Source organism: Sinocyclocheilus rhinocerous, unplaced genomic scaffold, assembly GCF_001515625.1.
Source record: "Sinocyclocheilus rhinocerous isolate Xijiao unplaced genomic scaffold, SAMN03320098_v1.1 scaffold147, whole genome shotgun sequence".
In the NCBI taxonomy this organism is placed as follows: Eukaryota; Metazoa; Chordata; class Actinopteri; order Cypriniformes; family Cyprinidae; genus Sinocyclocheilus; species Sinocyclocheilus rhinocerous.
Window position 1 is genome coordinate 623,066 of NW_015651498.1, and position 25,110 is coordinate 648,175.

At 34.5% G+C, this 25,110-nt stretch overlaps 1 protein-coding gene across 1 annotated transcript in view; it reads right to left on the reverse strand.

The window, feature by feature from the left end:
• LOC107712944 (multiple epidermal growth factor-like domains protein 6) overlaps window positions 1-25,110 on the reverse strand; it is an 88,682-nt gene that overhangs the window by 57,688 nt on the left and 5,884 nt on the right. Inside the window, exon 4 of the mRNA XM_016518344.1 lies at window positions 15,242-15,346. Within this exon, the coding sequence (XP_016373830.1) occupies window positions 15,242-15,346 (105 nt within the window). The remainder of the gene's footprint in view (window positions 1-15,241; window positions 15,347-25,110) is intronic.

Consider the following 25,110-nt stretch of genomic DNA (forward strand, 5'->3'; position numbering starts at 1 on the left):
ATACAAATATGTGACGATTCAAATCGGTTGAGATGTTAAACGAATCGCGATACATTTGGGGATGGGAGTTTATATGAATGTATCTCTGAGGGGAACTGACTGTCTTTAGAAAAATTTAGATGGTATTTTCTTTTCATCTAGTCTCTGTATAATTCATATTAATGTAGTGTTCATAAGAGCAGCTGCTTTGTTTACAGCGGTAACCAAGGAAACGCTGTATCTGCTGTTCCATGAGCGCCACCTGCTGGCAGAGAGTGAATTTGCGTCTCATTCAGCCCGGCTGCTGTTTCTGTTTGGTGCAGATGTTTTATGTAGGATAGTTTCACAAAACTAAAGTCAGAGCATTCTGTTTTTGTTTAAAATTTCACATTATACAATATAATTTAGATTAAAAAACTGCTCATGTTGCATGTATGCGGCATCTTTGTTTGGATTGTGATTCAAATGCAGTGGTTGCCTCTAATTTTGAATGGAAAGAGCACAGGCAAAGCCTTAGTTTGTTTATATGAAGAGATTTTTTTTGTCTTATTTATTTGATTTGGGGTTTGTTTTAAAATTTCAATTTAGTTTTGTTATTTGACATATTTAAATTTCACAAAGAAATGTGCAGCATTTTGTCCAAGAAATAATAAAAGGACACCTTTTCATTTAGAATTCGTCTTAAATCTAATTTTGTTAAAAAAAAATAAAAAATTGTGAGAAAATCATATCGTGAAATCCAGTGGTGTAATGTAACGAAGTAATAATACTTCGTTACAGTACTTAAGTATATTTTGGGAGTATCTGTACTTTACTTGAGTTTTTATATTTCAGCCAACTTTTACTTTTACTCCACTACATTTCCTAATTAAAATGTATACTTTTACTCCGATACATTTCCGAGTGCACGCACGTTGATTTATTATTCTATTAAAACTCAAAATTCCAGGCATTCTAAATTGTAGATGGCAAAAATGCTTCTGTATGCTTTTTATATTTACATAATTTAATATAGTTAACTTAATCTATATCACACAAAGAGTACCGTTTTTCTGCAGATATCAGCATGATAACACATTTAATAATAATTGTATACAAGTTCAGTAAAGCTAGCAATAAGTGACTTACATTTTAGACATAATAGGCTATTGCTTGTTTTTGCTAAATTTTTCTAACGAAAATAGTTCCAAACAAAGATCACAGCACTGTCTTGCGTCTCTGAGCAAAGGATGGTGTTTACTTATTGAATGAATCGCTTTTTGAACGAATCGGTTGAATAAATGATTCAGTGATTCTCTCATTAACACAGTCAAATGCTTTGTTTCTGAATGAATCAGTCGTTTGAATGAATCGGTTGAATCTCAATGACTCACTCATTAACAGTCACTTGCTGTCACCTACTGGCGGTTTTTATTTCACATTTCGAATGTTTTTTTTTTATGTTTTAAAATAATTTCAAATAATAGTATTCAACGTTTTATGTTAAAAACAAAACATTATTTATTCATCTGCATCTGTAACGGCAGGTTAAATGCAGCCATGACCCCTCTGAGATACTCTACATTAAACTGTGTAAATACATCATACACCACTGGTGAAATCAATATCGGGAATCGTATCGCATCGTGAGTTGAGTGATTCGTTACATTCCTATTATATATACACAATACATAATAAGATTATATATTATTATAATAATATATCAATATTAATTATAATACATTTTATAAGACATCAAATTTTTTGAGAAAACCACATTTGTGGTGTTTGGAGTTATAAATTATTAGGATTTATCACTGATATAATTTTTTATAATTTAATTTTGTTATAATTTCCATATATATATGTAACTTTACATTTATAAGTTTCTATTATACATATTCTATTCTAAATATATTTAATGCATTAATAAATAATAATAATTAAATAATATTATATATAATGCATTTATAAATAGAGATATATTTATACATTATACAATTCATGATTATGTTTATTCATCTATATTTATACAACTAGCAACTAGTTTACTGTTTAGACCCCTGAAAACCATAGATTTTAAAATTACATATTATATATTATTTTATATATATTATTTATGACACAACTATAAGTCGTTAATGAGCGAATCCAGAGCACTGACTGTGAGTTTTTATGAAAACCACTTTTGAAAGCTGAACACATTTCAGCAACTATAACAGGTGTTTAGACCCCTGAAACATCATTTTGAAAATGTTTCAGGGGTCCAAATACCCTTTATAGAGTCTCAAATGCCGTCTGAGCACATCAGTGGAAATGTTCCTAGTTTTCTGGTCAAGGAAACTTTGATTATGACACTCAGAATTTGTCTCAGTTATGTTAATGATGCTTTGACATTTTTCAAACTTAATTAGACAACCTTCTGGCCTCCTGTCAGACCGCTGGATCTGGCTTTGTGCATTGATGTGTGTGTGTGTTGGTGTGTGGTCAAATCAGCACTGCATATACACACGTGTGTGTGTGTGTGTGTGTGTGTGTGTGTGAGTGTGTGTGTGAGAGCGACTTCCCCACAGTCTTGTCGCAGATGGATGCTGAGACCCCCAGCAGTACGTATCTAAGCGTGTTTGGAAACTGAATTACTACAAAAGAGTGCAAAGCTGAGCAGATTTACTCATCTACTACACCGAGGACTGTATGAAAAGACTAAGCTCAACCAGACGCCAAACATCCCTCTATTTCTTTCTCAGGGTCTCTAATGGTCTCGGGCTTGACGTCTCAGAATCACGTTGACATCCAGACAAAAGATTTGTTTTCATTTGCTCTCATTCCCGTCTGGTTTACAAAGCTCCTGGTGTTAACAAGAGACGAAATATGTTTGGCAAACCCCGCTGGGCTGATCTTTAACCTGCGCTCTGTATCTGAGCGTTACCTGTTTGGGCCTGACGGACACTTTGACCCCACACTTGGGAATGTTGTGTTGGAGCCTGCAGGGATCTGAGGACTCAGAAAGGACTGTTTAAATTACTGCATGAGTACATGTCTTTAACTGGAAAATTAGTGTTTACTATTGTCATTTTGCATTATTGACACACTATTTTCCTAATTAATGCTGTTCAGAAAATTTAAACAAATTTCCAGCAAGTCAGATATGAAATTGAATTACATAATTACATATTAAGACTATATATATATATATATATATATATTAAGATTTATAAATGATTACTAAGAAGTATAGGTAAATAATACATATTAAATTTAATTATATAAACATATAAATCATTTTTTTATGAAGGTCATGGCATGCAGAAGTGCTGTTGACTCACTTTGATCACATCTCAACCTGTCAGAGCTCCTCTAGGGCACTGCACTGCAGTCATCACCACACGCTCAAACACACACGAAATATCATGTCACGTCTCACAAAGAATCAAATATTAAATATCTTTAAAAACCAGACACAGTATGCAGGGAGAATTCATACACTGTACTACAAAACATGTCAAAAGTCAAAATGGACTCTATTTACTTTGTTATTTCCTTGCCTTATTGTGAATGATTTATCAGTGCACATTATTTCACACACACAAAAAAGTAATCTAGGCCACATGTTAACCAAAAGCCATTAATATTTAGGCATTATTTTTTAATTAAAGTCAACTTTTCACAATCCACATAAAACCAAGCCCCATCCTACTTTTTTCTCTTTGAATAAGCTGTCTCACTTTAAAACATCAATTCAAATGTCACATTACAGAGTTAAAATGGGTTGTGAATGCCATTTTGTGTTTAAAATGAGAAGCTAGAGTCCAAATACGAAAACTAAAGCATAAAAACTGTTTGCGTGTCATGCAGTCAGAGAATGAAGACGCTCTCTGTCTGTCAGCGCTGTACAGAGAGATGACACTCTGGATTGTGTTCTGCAAACAGCTGTCAGCTTCAGGTCTAAACACACATGACGTCCACACCCAGAGTGACCATGATGGCCTTTCATCAGGTCAAACGCAGCAGGAATTTCAGCTCAATTAGGAAAGATTAAGGCATCAGACTCTAGCAGTAGAAACACGATTATGAAAACTCATTCTGACTGGAGGTTTTCAGCACCAGGAAACTATAAAACTATAAATATATTCTCTTCTGGCCTATGAACAGCAAAATAAGGAAAGAAAACAGGAAGGAAGCAGGGATTGTGGGTTTAACCAGAGGCAGGTTTACTGTGGCAGTAATGAGAGAGTCACACTGGTCTCTCTAACTTTTCACAATCCACATAAAACCAAGCCCCATCCTACTTTTTTCTCTTTGAATAAGCTGTCTCACTTTAAAACATCAATTCAAATGTCACATTACAGAGTTAAAATGGGTTGTGAATGCCAGAAGCTAGACTCCAAATACGAAAACTAAAGCATAAAAACTGTTTGCGTGTCATGCAGTCAGAGAATGAAGACGCTCTCTGTCTGTCAGCGCTGTACAGAGAGATGACACTCTGGATTGTGTTCTGCAAACAGCTGTCAGCTTCAGGTCTAAACACACATGACGTCCACACCCAGAGTGACCATGATGGCCTTTCATCAGGTCAAACGCAGCAGGAATTTCAGCTCAATTAGGAAAGATTAAGGCATCAGACTCTAGCAGTAGAAACACGATTATGAAAACTCATTCTGACTGGAGGTTTTCAGCACCAGGAAACTATAAAACTATAAATATATTCTCTTCTGGCCTATGAACAGCAAAATAAGGAAAGAAAACAGGAAGGAAGCAGGGATTGTGGGTTTAACCAGAGGCAGGTTTACTGTGGCAGTAATGAGAGAGTCACACTGGTCTCTCTCTCCGTCTCCTGACTTATTTTAACGTTTTTTCTTTAAACGACCAAAGCTGCTTATCTGGGTTGATTATCACAAAGAAAACACAAGCAGAAATAATATAAGAATATAAATTACATATCCTTGAATCTGGCTGAGTGGGCGAGAGAGAGAGAGAGAGAGCATGTGTTTATGCATGTATTTATTTATATATATATACATACACTAACACACACACACACACACACACACACATTTATTATTAATTCAAATTCTTAATATTGAATCTCAATATATTACTATTTTTATAATGCAACAATTTTACTGCATCAAATTAAAAAATAAGTTTAATAATTTTCCAAATAATTTCCTAAATAAACTTCCTAAAATCCTAAAAAGCTTTTCCTTTATATTTATTTTCATATATACATACATATATACATTATTAATTTATTTTCCATTATTATTCCAATTCTTCTCAATAGTGATTCTCAATATATTACCATTATTATAATACAATTTTACTTAATCAAAAAAATGTAAATAATTTTTAATAATATTTTTTCATATTTTAGTATTTACATTTATAAAGAAATTTATTTTTGCATAATCATAATCAGAATTCCTAAAATGTATTTTTCTTTAGATTTATTTTCATACACACACACACACACACACACACACGACTTACTTACTGACTTAAATACTTCATATTTCACTTCATGAGATTCATGCTTAACCCCAAAATTTACATAAATAAAATAAAAAATAAAAAGTTATGTGGGGTTAAAGTGACATAAGGATGAGTAAATGATAATAGCAATTTTTGGTAACACTTTATTTTAAGGTGTCTTTATTACACATATGTACTTACTATTATAATAAAAATTAATTATGCATAATTACATGCAAGTAACCCTAAGTTAAACCCTAATCCTAACCCTAACCATATAGTAAGTACATGTAGTTAATTATTATTACTCAGTACTTAAATGTATAATTACACTGTAACAAGGTCACCTTAAAATAAAGTGTACCCAATTTTTTAAATTTTTGCATTAAATGTTAGTTTAAAAATGAGAAAGGTTAAAAAAGGGAAGGATGGAGACATATGCCAGACTGTGAGAAAGTGCAGCAGAGGAACCCGTGGTGCATGTCATATCAGGGCGTCCCATTCACGCTCAGCCTCTATTGTCCCGCTGTAGCCGTTTCACCCGTGGAGAATATCCCGGGTCAGGGAACGCTGCACACTGACCAGACTTTTTAATAACTGATTAATTCCTTGCAACACACAATGTGCCCGATGTGACGGGAATGTCAATGAGCCAGTCTGTTTAAAGGAGGATTTTCCATTGAATGATGCTCTCTGACATCATTACATTACACGTGCTGAATATGACTCAGGGAAGCGTTCAAACGTTCCCAGATCTCAGGAAAACACAGCTCAAACAGATGTGCAAAAGAGTACAATAACTGGAAAAACTCTAAAAGGGATAAAACAGGGTGACTGCGAGAGCCGGATGAATGAGTCTAATGAACTGTCAAGACGGCGATGACGAACATCAAAATGTAAAACAAATTTACTCAAAAATGGTATCAGGTAATGATTTTTAGAACAATGCTTTAGCACAAGCACAATGCAACAAGCATGATTGTAAAAAATGATTTGTGTGTGTGTGTGTGTATATTAGGAATGATAAGAGATGTAATCGATTAAAGCTTTCAATGTTCAATTAAGCACTTTCATTTTGGGGTGCGTGCAACTTATGTGCAAAACACGTGCAAGCGACTGCGATCTTTTGCAAAAATAATTCACTAATGTACAAATTACACTTTTATTGTGATCCAAACTTTAAAAGTACATTCAAATAGAAACAATACAAAGTCATTCAACATGGAAAGCAATAGATATTTAGTAACTAAGTCATGTTTAATTATAATTTCCCCAGATAATGTTTCATATCGGGCTCTGCGCTTTGTCAGGGCTGTGGGGCACGAGCGGGACAGAGCCCATCTCTTCTCATCTTCATGTTTTCTCCCAATATTCCAAAGCACTGTTTGTAAATGGTCAGAAAAGTGAATTATATATATATATATATATATATATATATATATAATTCATTAATTACAAATTGTTAATTTGTTCCTAAGACATATTAATTTGTGGCCATGGTCCATGTTTCATTAATTTGTTCCCTAGATAACCCATAATATTTCTATAAATAATTCGGTTAGTTTAGACTAACAATGCTATCTGTCATTTTGGCAAGTAAAAAGGATATGATCTTTTTCTCTTTTTTTTTAACACAGTAAGAGATGCGAAAACAGGGATTAAAAGTGAATGACAATAAAATAAACCTGCAAAATTAGAGGGTGAGACGGTGAGGATTTGGGAAAAGAAACAATAAATATTATTACATTTGTGGACATTTGTGACCAACCCGCAAAACAGAACACAAAGCCATGTACAGTATGTTATGTTAGGGTGATATTTCCAGACCCATCTGCCGAATTGTTCACCAGTCATGATTAAATGGACTCAGATGGAACTAGTGCAATGTCACACACATGTTTTACAGCTATAGAGTGTTGTAGAACAAGACACGTGACCATGGATAAACCGTAGCTCACTTATCTTAAAGCCGTGTGGATGAATTACTACTACACCTACAGAGTTTCCCAGGCCTGCTAACTAGGATCAGGTCAAGCTGAGTTTTAGCAGTTATCATGTTTGTGTAACACAACAAAAATCAGAAAACAAAACCATTAAAATGCATTTGAACCATATGTTTGATTCACTCTATGTGGGAAAGAACAACAAACATGAAGAGTGAAAGATAAACAGAAGTTGTGTGTTAACTTCATTCAGCTTCATGCCTTCATGTTTTACATTCTGTACCAAGAAATTTAAAAAGGAAATTTTTAGCTTGAGAAAAGCTTGGTAAGCGCAAAGTTGTTTGCCCCGCTGTCCTCGGGCTAATGACCCATTAAACAAATTCATATAAAGCTCAGCACACAGGATGTGAAAGGAAAAATTAGCTGAGCAATTCACTGGGGCTATAGATATTATTTATGTCCACTTTAATAGCCTTAAGACAACCTAATGAACCGTAAAGGTGAACAGCATGTTCTCACTGGAGTCAGGTCAGAGAGGCCAAACTCCATTCCTACACAGACATTCAGAATTTCATGAAGTGGAACTGTAAAGTAGCTAATAAAAGCTGTAAAACTTCATCCAAAAATAAATATTTGCAAAAAAAAAATAGTCAGGCCATCCAAGATGTAGATGAGTTTGTTTCTTCATCAGATTTGGAGAAATGCAGCATTCCATCACTTGCTCTGCCAGAAGCAACAATTTAAAGTTAAAACGTCTTAATGATGGATTTGTGTTTTACAAACATTAACTGATGGACTGGAGTGGTGTGGATTACTTGTGGATTATTGTGATGTGTTTCATTACAATAATCCATACCACTCCAGTCCATCAGTTAATGTCTGGAGAAGCGAAAAGCTGTGTGTTTGTAAGTAACAAATACATAATTAAGAAGTTTTTAATCTTCAAACCATTGCTTTTAAAATATGAGTCCTCTATACATAATATTGCTTTCTTCAGAGAAACTATCATCTGGTCTGAATCAGGAGACAAATCTGCACAGATCAAGCACCGTTTATAATTAAAAACAGTCAAAAACGGTTCTTAACAAATATATTGGTGGATTTTGATGCGAGAGGAGAACAGGAGATGGACTTTTTCACTGGAGGAAGTGTTATTATGGATAATGTTAAATTTCTCCAAATTTGCATGAGGGTAAAGTTTCAGCAAATTTTCATTTTTGGATATATGATTCCTGTAACTACACATTTCTACTGTGCTTGCAGATTTACTCTCATAAAATGCCTTCTTAGTCATATGTAGCATACGGGAAGTCCAGTTTATTTTTATGAACTGGTTCATTTGGACTGTATAAATGAAGTAATAAAAAAAAAAGATTCAGTGAGTCAAAAAGCTTCATTCATGAGATGTGAGCAGAATGCATACATGTTTAAATAATCTGTAAAACCATTCTTAACTGTTGCATGCAATTAAATGTGGTCATTTACATAACATTCATTTTACCCAGAAATTCATTCTGCTCATTTTTTATAAATGATTTTACTTACTCCACCTCCATTTGTCCGACTTTTCCTGTAAATTCATTTTATAATATACATCAATATATGCAAACAAATATAAAAATACTGTTTAAAGTTTAATGTTTATAATTAAAGTTTTATGAGGGCAACAATTTAATTTCAAATTCATGCTGACAGAAAAATAGAAAACATAATCAGAGCTCAATTAAAGACTAAAAAACCGATGAACCAGTCATATTTAAATATAATTGAGATACTATTATGGTTTGTAAAATTGTAGTTTTTTTTTGTATATTTTCTGTTTTCATTTTAGTTTTAGTAATTTTGTGTGTGTTTGTCATTTTTATTAGTTTTTAGGGTTTTGTCTGTATAGTTTTTTATTAATTTACATTTCAGTTTCAGTTTTAGTTATTTTTATTAATTAAAATTAAACATTGTGCCTTTAAGACTGGTTTTGTGGTCCAGGGTCACATATTTATAATCAACATTTTGCTCAAATCCATTTGCCTTTCTCAGCCACAAGTGTATTCTGGGATTGCCTTATTCAAGAAGGCTACAAGGGATGCTGCCCTAAAATGTGGCTAAAACAGGCCTAATAATGAGGACTCTAGTAGCTCACTAGGAGTCAGTGTTAACTGGTGTCCTGCAGAGGTTGAAAGCTCACTGACGGCTCTGTATTTATAGCTCAGGTCAGTGGTCACATGTCCATTTGATGACTTGCATGACCTGCTGTAAAACTGACACACCAGCAACAGCTCTAGACGTCCTCCTCCGTTAGCATCAACAGCACAGGTTCAACAGCACGACATTCAGCCAGAAACCTCTGAGGAGAGCCACAGAGACTCTGAACATGGCCCTCTGACCTCTCAAACACAGCCTCCTTTTCAATGGAGGAAATAAAGCATGAACTCAAAAGAAGTGATTTTTTTTCCGTCCTTTATTTTTTTAATAATCTAATCATTTTTCATTATAATCATTATATTTATATTTTTGTCTATATGAATTAAAAGAATAATTTAAAAATGATTATTATTTTATACACGTTCAGTACACACATATTATTATAATTATAATTATAATAATGTATGTCATACTTATATATACTGTATACACGCATACAACAACAACCTGAAATGCTGTGTGCCTGATCTATAAACTTTACACCGCAGTATCATATGTTCTGTGACAACAGACAGATTTCGTCCACACCTGGCATTTCCTCAAGAATCAGGTTTGATAACTGTGTCCAGTCACAACAGAAGTAACCCATGAGATGTCTCTAAGTTTGGCACGCTCTGATCTCCGACTGCGCCAAGACATGAGCTCACGGTCCAGAGATCCTTGTTTTTATCAAATGAAAGAGCCACAATTATTCCACAAAGAAAGAGACCTGTCAGTATGGACCATTAAACGCTGAACTGACTGGAATATAATGAACATGCAACCATGACGGTGCATCATGCATGCAGCTGTGCAATCATGTGCATCAATGATTTTCACAAAATTTTGGATCTGAATATGCATGCTTTTAGTTGTTTATCCGGACCGTCTGGTTATCCATTCTAGTAAAACAGAAATGCACAAACTGCATGCTTTCCATATGCACTTCTGCAAAACCATTCTGACATGATTTGATTAGTTACCTTTGCATGTGCCAAGTTCAGTAGCTCTAAAAAGAGACTAATACAACACACATTAGCCTCTCTGGTGGGGTTTTACTCATCTGGTGATGACAGAGAATACAGTGATAGGGGAATGGGAATCTCAAACAGAGCCTTTGTTCCCACTGCCGAAATTCATTACGTGCTGAAAGCACAACATGTCAAACAGCATCACCTGCTTCATCAGAGGCATCATGGGTCGCTGTCATGGAATGGAATCAGCAAACAAGACTAGAACTGACTTAACTGACAAAAATCATCTGGCAGTTGTGGATTTCATGAATCCCGAAATGATTTTCCTTCATAAACTCACAGAGACTTTCATCCACAAGGCTGCTGTTCTGAGTGCCATTTGAACAGAAAGCGCAGCAGAATTCAGAGGTTTCTCCGAGGCCTGACCAGATGTTTATAGCTGTGTAAAGAATTTGAATGATCTAAAGAACATTTTGAACTTTTTGTGGATGGAAAGGATATGAATGTTAAAGCTTCTTCCTGGAATCAATCAGTGCCAAAAAAGAATGTTTATTTTTAAGAGTGATATGTTGGTTATTCTGTTAATAAAAATAATAATAACAATAACAAGTATAAAGCATGAAATATATTGTATAAAAATATAAATAGAGTATATTGTGCAGTATAATGCTATTCAATAACATATCTTTCATGCATTATTATTACACCAACAGCAAGAATCAATCAATCAATAAATATGCAGGAAAGGGAAGAAATATAATAATAATAATAATAATAATAATAATAATAATAATGCATGAAATATACTATATAAAAATATTATACAACAGTGTTGTATAATTTGTATACAATAACATGTCATGCATTATTATTATTCGACAACAGCGAGAATAAATAAAAAATAAACATACGTGCATGAAAGTGAAGAAATATAATCTATAATTTAAATAATAATAATAACAATAATTAAAGATATTGCATAAAATATTATACAATATATATAGTGTTGTATAATTTTTATACAATAACAGCTTGCATTCATTATTAGCATCAATACAACAGCAAGAATAAATAAATAGGCATGCATGAAACTATGATAATAAAAATAATGCAAGAAAGATTGTATAAAATCTTAATACATATTGTTAATATAATTTACTCTCAACAGGATTCGTGAGATTCACCCATATTTTCTCCCTGATTGTCTCTGTTTTTTTCAGTGTCAGTCTGGCATTACAGAAGTTATACGGGGTAAAACTAGGTCACAGTCACAATTATACTTTCCTACAAGAGACTGTGGCTGTTTCATTTTAGTTTTAGTAATTTTGTGTGTGTTTGTCATTTTTATTAGTTTTTAGGGTTTTGTCTGTATAGTTTTTTATTAATTTACATTTCAGTTTCAGTTTTAGTTATTTTTATTACATCAAATTAAACTAAAATAGAATAAGAAATGTTGCTGAATAAACTAAGTTTAAGGGTTTTTAAAATATTTTATCTAAGATAGTGATTTTATTTGATTTTATAGCTTCATGACTCCTTCATATTTTTAGCATCATGACACAATACATGCCAGCTTTATCATTCATAAACATTCCCCTCTGTGAATCCAACACCTGTTTGCGGTCATTACCTCAGATAACCGAATGACCCCTCCACACATTTCATTGCAAAACGTACACGAGTCCTGCATATCAACTCTCTTCTCAAATGGTTTAGCTTCATTTCCACAAACAAGCTGTCGTCACCATCGCGTTCTGAGAAACTACTGAGGAATATTTATCATTCCAGCATATTTTCTTGTCTGTACTGTGTGCTGAGCTCTTGATAAACATGTTTCCATTGAGTCCCTGGGGTTTCCTTGTCTAATCCAATCTCCATAAGCAAGTAGCTTGTTTTTACTTACAACAGCCAAAGTTTGGATTCCATCAGAAAACTCAAGCCAACTAGAAGACAGAGCTTAGAAAACCCTTCTCTGATCCTAAAGACCGGACTAAAAACTGAGACATGAGATATATCCACACCTCTGTACACTGTAGAATTAAGGCTAATTAGAAAATTACCAACTCATAAATCGACTCTTAGACTCCCTCTGAATTCATGAATAAAAATCCCAGATCTATTCTGCTCTTTCAGTGGATGCAACGTCCAGACACATGCTGAGAAATAAACACATAATATCCATAAACACAGTTTTATGTAGGGTTCCTACATATTTCAAACTCTAACCCTAACCACCATTACTTTTCCAAACATTTGTGATTACAGAATAAAGGTTTTTGAAAATAATTATATAATAATTGCACTCAGACGGCAATTTCTAGCCACTGAATTATCTTAGAGGAGAGAATAAATAATAATAATAATAATAATGCATGAAATATACTATATAAAAATATTATACAACAGTGTTGTATAATTTGTATACAATAACATGTCATGCATTATTATTATTCGACAACAGCGAGAATAAATAAAAAATAAACATACGTGCATGAAAGTGAAGAAATATAATCTATAATTTAAATAATAATAATAACAATAATTAAAGATATTGCATAAAATATTATACAATATATATAGTGTTGTATAATTTTTATACAATAACAGCTTGCATTCATTATTAGCATCAATACAACAGCAAGAATAAATAAATAGGCATGCATGAAACTATGATAATAAAAATAATGCAAGAAAGATTGTATAAAATCTTAATACATATTGTTAATATAATTTACTCTCAACAGGATTCGTGAGATTCACCCATATTTTCTCCCTGATTGTCTCTGTTTTTTTCAGTGTCAGTCTGGCATTACAGAAGTTATACGGGGTAAAACTAGGTCACAGTCACAATTATACTTTCCTACAAGAGACTGTGGCTGTTACTGTTTTCATATGTGTTTGTGCATGCCGACCGAATCAATCAGCATCACTCTTAACGACACACACATCAGGAACTGTCCACAATAAATGACCAATGGTTACCAGCTGTGCACATCTGACTCTGTCTTGAAGATACAGCAAACAGACTTAAAAAATGAAACTCAAAACAGACGAAAACCATCAGGTCATGCTAATTCAAGCTACTTCAGATGCATCCAGAGTCTCTGGAAGAGAATATGCAAGCAACATCTTAGACGTCCATAATGTTGCTGAAAGCTGTGTAATTAATTGAATCTGTCTGCAACACTGCAACACAACCAGCGTCTGTTATCACTCTCCTGGAAAAAGAGGAGACTACAGTAACTAAAAATGTAGGGCAAGATTTGTGAAGAATTTCCTGTCGTGTGTAGATTATCGCCGAAAAACAACATCCTCCATTATTAGCATCCTCTCTCACCGGCTATGATTGCCGTTACAGATAAAATTCTTGGCTTTCAATACATTAGAGACTCAGACAGCACGAGAAAACGCTCTGTGGGGGGAAACATGCATTTATTCAAAAGGAAATGCGGTCAAAATCATTAGAAATGTAGTTTGGGTAACGAATGGAGCTCAAGAGTAGTTCAGGCAGACCACAGCGTGACAGCCAGCATCGGCTGACGCTCAGCTGATTGTAGCTCCTCCCACTACAATTAAATAAGATATATAAGTTCATCTGTACTCACACTTGATTTAGTCTGTCGCACAGACATGCGCTTACCCTCCTCCATCCCCAACTCCTCCTTATACAGCCACATGGTCACTTAGCGTCGTGTCCACGGAAATCATCTATCAGCTAATCGTTGCTTAATCTTGTCCAGTCTCATTTACAGACCTGTATCTCTTCTGCATGGAATTTTATATCTGTTGCATATTAAAAATTCTGGTAATTGCAGAATTTTCAGTGAGGTTTGCTTGTGGACAGCTCAGAATCTGAACCCTTCCGAGCAAAGCCTGCCGCCAAAATAATGTTCAGGACCTCTACAATAATAGAAATCAAACAGAGTGGTCCTGACTGAACTACACTTTATATTTTCTAGAACAAATACACACGCAAAAACTACTAGATTTCAAGATAAAAAAAACAAAACAGGATACAGACTTTTTTTAAACAGGATACAGGATTCAACTTGAAGTGAAATGTAAACCTGGTCAGCTAATTGGATTGCATTTAAATAAAAATAAATTAAAGAAAATTAAAAATACAAATAAATTAAAATGAATTGCATTAAATAAAATAAATAGTATATAAATAATAATAATAATAATAATAATACAGTATTTTTTATTAATAAAAAAGATTATGAAAGATTTTGTATAAAAATATGATGCAATAAATAGTGCTGTATAATTTCAATACAATACATACATACATACATTATTATTAGTATAAATAAATATATATATATAAATAAAGCAAGCATGCACAAAAGTGAAGAAATGTAAAGTTATTGACTTTTTTATATTCTTAATATATAACAGTTAATTCTTCTAACAATTGCATCTTTTCAACAAAAATGTGAAATGTAAACCTGGTCAGCTACTTGTGCAATTAATAAAAAAATGATTAGTTTAAAAAAAAAATTATATTGATAAACCAACAGGACTTTGTAAGAATATGGCCTTTTCTTTTTTAAATGAGAGCTTTCTAATCAGCTTGTTTTTATTCATATCAGCTAACCCCATTTAATATAAGTTGTTTCTCAAACATTCATAAGAATCAAAAACTTTTTTCCAGATCCAGCAAAAGGGACGAAGAAACTAATAGTGGAAAGTGTTCAGTTTGTTTGGACTTACCGTACTGGCAGCTGGGACCGCTGAATCCGGCCGGACAGAGGCAGACTTGAGCTGAACTTTCTCTACACTGACCTCCATTAAAGCACACGCCGTAACTGCACACAGCTGTAGGACACACAGAAACACAGAGATGCTGTTCACACGTCTTTACACCTGCAAGCGGACATAAGAACATGCGGTTTCATCAGCTGTTTCTGCTGAACTATTAGCCTGTTAACACCTGAAGAAAACATACCTGAAGTGTGCGCTCTTGAAAACTGACAAACTCTTGCAATAACCAGATGAATAACAACATCTGCCAGTTGTGTGAATAATATCATAGACAGTTTCAAATCCACATCACCAACACAACCACATTATTGTTACTATTGTTAACTAAAACTATCATTTTCAGCTAAACAACTATCAAAACCATCAACTAAAAAAATCATTTTAAATGACTGAAATAAAACAGAACAAAATAAAATAAAATAAAAAAATAAAACAAATGTTGCCTTGGCAACTAACTGAAATAAGTTTTATATTGAAATAATAAAATTACTAAACTGAAATAAAAATGAAACTATAGAAATGTTTTTAAAAAATAATTAGAAATTACAAAAGTATAACAACACCAACACAAGTACATTATTCTTGCTATTGTTAACTAAAACTGAAACTATTAAAAAATAATTTTAAGTAACTGAAATAAAACAGAACAAGAGAAAAGAAAAGAAAAGAAAAGAAAAGAAAAGAAAATAACAATATTACTCAGAAATGCTGCTTTGGCAGCTAACTGAAATATGTTTTATATTGAAGTAATAAAATTACTAAAATGAAATAAAAATTAAAATAACAATAAATTAAACCATATAGAAATGATTTACCAGATAATTAAAAAAGGACAAAAGCGTATAACTAAAATTAAAATGAAACTGAAAATAAAAGCTCATTTAAAATATTAATAAATACAAGTATATAATACTAAAAGTATTATACTTTTAGTACTAAAAGCATGTGAAATTACAGCACCACTATAAAATGTTTTGATATGTAAATGTGTGTGTGTAACTTATCATATGATTATGTGAAAGTTATGTAAAAATATGAAAGTCTTACTTTCAAAAAGCAAAAACCATCGTATTGCACTTTTAAGACTGGTCAACCAGTCACTCAAACTCATTATCATCATATAATATACACACAAAACTATCATGCATGCATTGCATATCAAATCCTGAAAGATTGCAATCTAAAAATATGAAAAAGGGTTTTACAGAAACCAAAGCAAGCAACACAAGTCAGGATCAAAACATTCAGGAGCATTAGCATTTCCTTTTGAAATATCTGAATATGAATAAACCTTTGGCAATGTTCATAATATTACATAACACATTATTACATAAGATGAGCTGGAAAGATGTGCCTAGACAATATCTGTCCTGTTTGCTCCAGACCTGCACGAGCTACTCCCTCCAACCCTTGGTTAACCGATGTCCTCCACGAGCATCGGACTAAACTCAGGGCAGCAGAGAGAAAATGATGCAAATCAAAAGATTCAGCTGATCTCAGCAGGTATCAGTCACTGCTATCTTCATTATCTTCACACGCAAACTCTTCAAAACACTCAATACTCTCCTTTGTCCCCTTCCGCCACCTCCCACCTCCTCTTTAACTGCTGACAATTTTGCTTATTACTTCACAAACAAAACCACATCCATCAGCAATCAGTTCTCGGCTCCATTCACCCACGAACTCACAGCAAACACTCACACAGCACCATCTTCTCTCCTCTTACAGAAGATGAAGTCTCTAAACTTATCCTCTCCAGCCACCCTACCACCTGCCCTCTAGACCCAATCCCCTAACATCACCTACAAGCTATTTCTCAAAAAGCAAAAACCATCGTATTGCACTTTTAAGACTGGTCAACCAGTCACTCAAACTCATTATCATCATATAATATACACACAAAACTATCATGCATGCATTGCATATCAAATCCTGAAAGATTGCAATCTAAAAATATGAAAAAGGGTTTTACAGAAACCAAAGCAAGCAACACAAGTCAGGATCAAAACATTCAGGAGCATTAGCATTTCCTTTTGAAATATCTGAATATGAATAAACCTTTGGCAATGTTCATAATATTACATAACAAATTATTACATAAGATGAGCTGGAAAGATGTGCCTAGACAATATCTGTCCTATTTGCTCCAGACCTGCACGAGCTACTCCCTCCAACCCTTGGTTAACCGATGTTCCCCACCGCATTCAAGCAGGCACGGGTAACCCCACTGCTTAAAAAAACCTACACTAGACACCTCACTTGTTGAAAGCTACAGGCCCGTTTCTCTCCTCACTTTCACAGCAAAATCACTTGAACGCGTTGTTTTCAACCAAGTGTCTTCCTTCCTCTCACAGAACAACCGGCTGGACAATAACCAATCTGGATTGAAAAGTTGCCTTTAAACTGAAACCGCCTTGCTGTCAGTCACTGAAGCGCTTCGGAGTGCAAGATCTGAGTCCAAATCTTCCTTTTTCATGCTCTTATCTGCTGCCTCACTAGACACCTCACTTGTTGAAAGCTACAGGCCCGTTTCTCTCCTCACTTTCACAGCAAAATCACTTGAACGCTTTGTTTTCAACCAAGTGTCTTCCTTCCTCTCACAGAATAACCGGCTGGACAATAACCAATCTGGATTGAAAAGTTGCCTTTAAACTGAAACCGCCTTGCTGTCAGTCACTGAAGCGCTTCGGAGTGCAAGATCTGAGTCCAAATCTTCATTTTTCATGCTCTTATCTGCTGCCTTCGACATGGTTAATCATCAAATCCTTCTGTCCACCCTCTCATCGCTGGGCATCACCGGAACTGCACTCCACTGCTTTGAGTCTTACATCACAGGTAGGTCCTTCAGAGTGGTTTGGGGAGGAGAGGAATCCAAATCACATCAACTGGTCACCGAGGTTCCTCAGGGATCAGTTCTTGAACCCCTCCTCTTCTCTATATACACTACATCACTGGGACCCATCATTCAGGCACATGGTTTTTCCTACCATTGCTATGCTGATGACACGCAGCTCTACCTCTCATTTCAACCAGATGATCCAACGGTACCTGCTCGGATCTCAGACTGTCTGATGGACAGCTCAGCATGGATGAAAGAACATCACCTGCAGCTCAACCTGGCAAAGACAGTTTCTCATCTTCCCAGCCAGCCCATCAGTACAGCACCAGATTACCATCCAACTGGGCTCATCAACAATAATCCCATCATGTTCGGCCATCTTGGGGTGATTCTTGATGATCAGCTGACCTTTAAAGATCATATTGCAAAAACACTACACAACATCAGGAAGATCCGACCCTTCCTAACAGAGCATGCATCACAGCTTCTCGTTTAGGCTCTTGTCTTTTCTAGGCTGGATTATCACAATGCTCTTCTGGCTGGACTTCAAACATGTGCAATCAGACCTCTGCAAATGATTCAGAATGCAGCAGCACGTCTTGTTTTCAATGAGCCGAAGAGAGCACATATCACACCGCTTCTCATCTCTCTGCACTGGCTTCCAGTTGCGGCTCGCATCAAGTTCAAGACATTGGTGCTTGCCTACAGATCAGCCACGTGCTCCGCACCCTCCTACGCGTCTACATCCCCTCCAGAAGCCTGCTGTCTGTAAATGAGCGGCGGCTAGCGGTCCCATCATAGAGAGACACAAAATCACTCTCAAGGATGCTTTCTTTCACTGTACCCTGTTGGTGGAATGACCTACCTAATTCCATCCGGACAGCAAAATCCCTCACAATCTACAAGAAACAACTGAAAACTCACCTCTTCTGTGAGCATCTAACTGCATCCTCCTAAAAAAAAAATGTCTTTACCTTCACTTTTTCTATTCTATTATTATCCTTTATCTCTTCCTGTCCTAGCTTTTACTATTTTGAACGACGACTGAAACCTTGTATAACGGGCACTTCTCGTATTTATTGCCATCTTATGATAAATCGCTTGTTGTATTCCTCAACTGTAATTCACTTTGGATAAAAGCATCTGCCAAATGAATAAATGTAAATGTAAACTCATGTTCATCAAGACAAAACATGATATGAATCTTCATAAACCCTGGAATACCTTCAACTCGAGTCTGATAAATGAAAACCATGAGGATTCACTCACCTTAAATGACCAATTGTGCCAAATCAAGGACAAATTCGCTTTCAAAACATAAGCAGACCTGAAATAATAGGTCACAAAACAGCATTTCTACCGCTGGGATGGACAAATTTATTGCCATTTTATGATAAATCGCTTGTTGTATTCCTCAGCTGTAATTCACTTTGGATAAAAGCGTCTGCCAAATGAATAAATGTAAATGTAAACTCATGTTCATCAAGACAAAACATGATATGAATCTTCATAAACCCTGGAATACCTTCAACTCGAGTCTGATAAATGAAAACCATGAGGATTCACTCACCTTAAATGACCAATTGTGCCAAATCAAGGACAAATTCGCTTTCAAAACATAAGCAGACCTGAAATAATAGGTCACAAAACAGCATTTCTACCGCTGGGATGGACAATTAACTGTCTTTGTAACAACAGGCATTGTTGGACATGTGGACAGACCACCCAGGACAGTTGTTAGGCACATTCTTGGTCCTCATTCAAGACATTTCCGTCTCTGGCAATGGCAACAAAGACCAGCTTCCATTCACTCACTATTGCCGCTATTGGTGGTCAGTTGTGTTCCAAATCACCTTGTCAGCATCAATCAAAATAACTGGTCATTTCTGCTCCCCAGTGCACATTTAGTTAAAGGGGAAGGAAGTCTCACTAAAGCTCGCTTCAAGCAATGAGTGCACTTCTACAAAAACAATCAAAAGTCATTAAGTCAAATGCTATACTTGAGAAACAAAGAAGTAAACAGCGTGAACTTAGTGTACCCCAAAAGACCCCAATTGTAATTAACTTCAAGATTAAGTTTTGCACACACTTAGACTAGAATGAGAAGCAGAATTTGTTTGTTGTCCCGCTCACAAGCCTTACCAAATTAAACCAAAGCAATTCTCCTGAAGCGCCTTGATGTGTGTTATTTTATGAGTTCCAGTTCTGCAAAGTGATGTAAATCTCAAAAAGAAAGAAAGCACAAGAGAAAAGAAGACCTTTCCTAGTGAGTTGCAGGGAAAAAACAAAGCAACACGCTAATAATAAAATTCAACTAACCATAATGGTGCATGTTTGGATGGAAAAATAAGTCTGCTTTTTAAATAAATAGTTCACCCATCCTCATTCAAGACATTACCGTCTCTGGCAATGGCAACAAAGACCAGCTTCCATTCACTCACTATTGCCGCTATTGGTGGTCAGTTATGTTCCAAATCACCTTGTCAGCATCAATCAAAATAACTGGTCATTTCTGCTCCCAAGTGCACATTTAGTTAAAGGGGAAGGAAGTCTCACTAAAGCTCGCTTCAAGCACTGAGTGCACTTCTACAAAAACAATCCAAGTCAAATGCTATACTTGAGAAACAAAGAAGTAAACAGCGTGTACTTAGTGTACCCCAAAAGACCCCAATTGTAATTAACTTCAAGATTAAGTTTTGCACACACTTAGACTAGAATGAGAAGCAGAATTTGTTTGTTGTCCCGCTCACAAGCCTTACCAAATTAAACCAAAGCAATTCTCCTGAAGCGCCTTGATGTGTGTTACTTTATGAGTTCCAGTTCTGCAAAGTGATGTAAATCTCAAAAAGAAAGAAAGCACAAGAGAAAAGAAGACCTTTCCTAGTGAGTTGCAGGGAAAAAACAAAGCAACACGCTAATAATAAAATTCAACTAACCATAATGGTGCATGTTTGGATGGAAAAATAAGTCTGCTTTTTAAATAAATAGTTCACCCAAAAAATGAAAAATTGCTGAAAAGGATCCATTGCTGAGCAAATTATGTAATGCTACATTTCTCCAAATCTGATGAAGAAACAAACTCATCTACATCTTGGATGGCCTGAGGGTGAGGACATTTTCAACTCATTTTTATTTTTGGGTGAACTATTCCTTTAACTTTTAAAAGTCGAAATAATCCCTGTTTTTTGTTGATGTCAAAGGTCATGTGTTAAATCAAACAATACAGTATTTTGTGGCAAATTCACCATCACTTGGTAGAAGTTTTAAGCACATGCCGACATGGGCAGATTGTGTGACATGCACTCATCCTTGAGAAACAAGAAACAAGAAACAAGAAAAAAAAACTATGCAGATTATTAATAAATAAATAAATGCTCACTTGTAACAAGAAAAAACTAATTGTAGTCAGCATGCAAACTGTATTTTTTAATGCAGTGAATTATCGGCACCCTTGAGCATGAAACCATCAAAATTCAATTGACATTTCGAAACCAGACACTCCAAAACACTGAAAATCAGGCATTTGCTGCTGTTTACGTTATGCTAAATTGTTAATTTTCCTACTCAGCCAATGTCATGTTAATCATTTTGCATACTGTTGTGTCTGTGCAGTTTATGGTCATATTAACAAATTTCAGTGTTTGATTCTAAAGACATTTTATTTACTTTTGCACAATAAACAATTTTGACAATGTGCTGGGTTGCCAAAATGTAAAATCTGGGCCCAAAAGAAGTGTCCATTAGACCCACTAGGGGGCAAGATGTCTTAAATGATTTTAAATAACACTAAAAATGCTTTAAAACAAGCTACAACAGAAAAAAAAAATCAAGATGTAAACTGATGTCTTATTTTTTATTTTTATTAGTTCCCTCAACAACTGCTATTTTATTTTATTTCATTTTATTTTATTTTATTATGTTTTACAACAATGACATGTTTCTCACATGCTGGAAAACCTGGATATATGAGGGAATTTTAAAAGTGTGATTTCTAGACCTGGAAAAGTAATGGAAATTAATAAAACCGTAAACATTTCTACAGTTAATACACATTTTTTTCTAGTTATGTCAAGCTCTATTTTATCAGGTAGAAACTGCTATTTGTGAGTTAAAAAAAATAAAATAACAAATTTTAAATAAAAGTTACCACGAACGACTAAAAAAGTTGTAAATGGATAAACTGCTATGCAACTGTCAGTCATTCTGGCATGAGACCACTCGAGCCGCCACAAGTCCAGGATAAAAACGATCCGTGGATGTTAACTTGATTAACTTGATTTGACAGAAGGATTTAGTTTAAGGGCTTTGGGTACAAGGAACTGTTTTGACCGAATGTGACCCTGAGTCTCAAAACCACTTCTGGGAACCATAGAGTCTCTTCATCCAAAAGAGAACAACAGACCCAATGGACCTTAGTCACGATAGACGCCAGGTTTGATCTGGCAATGAACACGAGGATCAACAAGTCGACAAAACATAAAAAATACGTCATGCACAAAACTCTAAGGCTTTTAGACAGAACAAGCTATTGAACGGACTGTATTTCTGCCTCTCACAGCCACATATTCATGCATGTCAAATTAAATAAGGCACTATGACGCCATTTAAAAAAAAAAAAAAAAATCAGGCCCAAACAAATTTCATTTGGAGTTTGAAAAAAAGTTAAAGTTAACTTTCTGGAAAAGTTCGCTTCATTTGATAAACACCTTTGAAAACCTTTGAAGTGTAAACCCTGAAGAACATTCAGTTACTGAAACGTCTGGAATTAAGTATTTTAATTATTTATAATTGTTTTAATTAAATATTGTCTTAAATATAAGTACTTTAATATAAATATTTAAATATTTTATTAAGCTAGTTTAAATTGCCACTGAAGAACATTCAGTTATTGAAACTTCTGGAATTATGAAATGTAATAATTTAAATGATTTATAATTATTTTAATTAAATATTACCATAAATATAATAAAAAATAATTATGAAATTGCAGCTCATAGATTCTGTAAATGAAAAGGTTTGAAAATGTACATTTAGCAGTAATAAAAAGTGTAAACCCTGAACAAAATTTTGGTTATTGAAATTTCTAGACTGTATTTCTGTCTCTCACAGCTTCATATTCATGCAAGTCAAATTCAATATGCCGTCTACTCTCACTAGAGCAAAATCGTGTGATGCCATTTTGAACAAAATCAGCCTCAAACAAACAAAGTTCATTTGGAGTTAGAAACAGCTTCCCAAGCTAACTTTCTGGAAAAGTTTGCATCATTTGTTAAACACCTTTGAACTATCATTGGAAATCTTCTGAATTCATTTGTAACTAAAAGTGTAACCCATGAAAAACATTCAGTTATTGAAACTGGAATTAAAGATTTGAATTATTTTAAATTACTTGTAATTATTTTAATGAAATATTGTCATAAACAATTTATAATATTTATATATTTTTTTTTACATATTTTATTAAGCTAAATATCCTAAATATAATGTATAATATTTATATAAATATTTAAATATTTTATTAAGCTACATATTTTCATAAATATAATTAATAATATTTATATAAATATGTAAATATTTTATTCAGCTAATTTAAATTGCCACTCCCACAGTTTGTGTCAATTTATCGGTAATAAAAAGTGTAAACCCTGAAGAAAATTTAGTTGATAATGCAATCCCTCACTTGAATCCCTTCATAACTGGCACAGATCTGCAGAAAATTACCATCATTTGGCGAATAATTTACAGACAGTTACATACATATGTTCTAACATTATGTAAGCTTTCTTTTGCACCTCAAATGACATGGGAATTTATAGTCATGTTAATATTAATTAGCCAGTCTGTGGATACCCAAGCCATTCGAGAGAACTGACCACCCGGCGTACCACTGTTCAGGTATTTCAAAAATTCTTTTTGTGAGTATATCAGGGCCTAATAAGGGTCCACGGCTAGGCTACTCTTCGTCAGGGGTGCTTGTAGAAGTATGCAGACTACGACAGTCCTATCAAATCCTATCAATGGATTCCCATCTGGTCCATTTAGGAACAGCTAAACTCCTCGGAAAAGACAAGCCAGAGTCTCTCACTGCCAAACTATCAGAGGAGCTCTCTTATTACCCGAACAATGAAAATGACAAGACCCCACCCAGACCAGACAGCAGACGGGATGAGCTGCTGACCAGGGCCTTTGGATTTAGAAAGTAAAACAAATTCAGACAAAGTGAGATCAGGGCTTTGTTCATCATTTCAGCTAAACCACCAACCCTGAGTATTAAAATGTGGTGTGTAACTCATCCCTTATCATTTGTACTACATGATGATGCCTCAAATCATGCGGCTTTAGGTGTGCTATTTCTGTTCTTATTTTTGCCTGGCATGCAATAAAAAGGGCAAAAATCCCATAGACATATCACACTACTGCTAAAAAATATTTTTTAAATGTTTTTGAAAGAAGCCTCTTCTGCTCACCAAGGCTGCATTTATTTGATCAAAAATACAGTAAAAACAGTGAAGTATTTTTACAATTTAAAATAACTATTTTCAATTGAAATATATATTTTAAAAAGTAATTTATTTCTGTGATCAAAGCTGAATTTTCAGCATCATTACTCCAGTCTTTAGTGTCACATGATCCTTCAGAAATCATTCTAATATGCTGATTTGCTGCTCAAGAAACATTTCTGATTATTAGCAATGTCGAAAACAGTTGTGCTGCTTCAGTGCTTCATATTTTAGTGGTAACCGTGATACATACATTTCTTCAGGATTTCTTCAGCACATTTCAGAGACCTGCCCAAGTCCACACTACAACTAATTTGTGCACATTTCTTTCCTGTCTGTACCCTGGTAAATCACCATAATGCATTGACTCTATTCTAATCCATAAAACTCTACAGAATCCACACGCAAGAGGATTAGAGCAAATCTCAACACTAATTTCCTAATTCCACGGTGCTTTAGTTAACAATATAAAAGGGAAC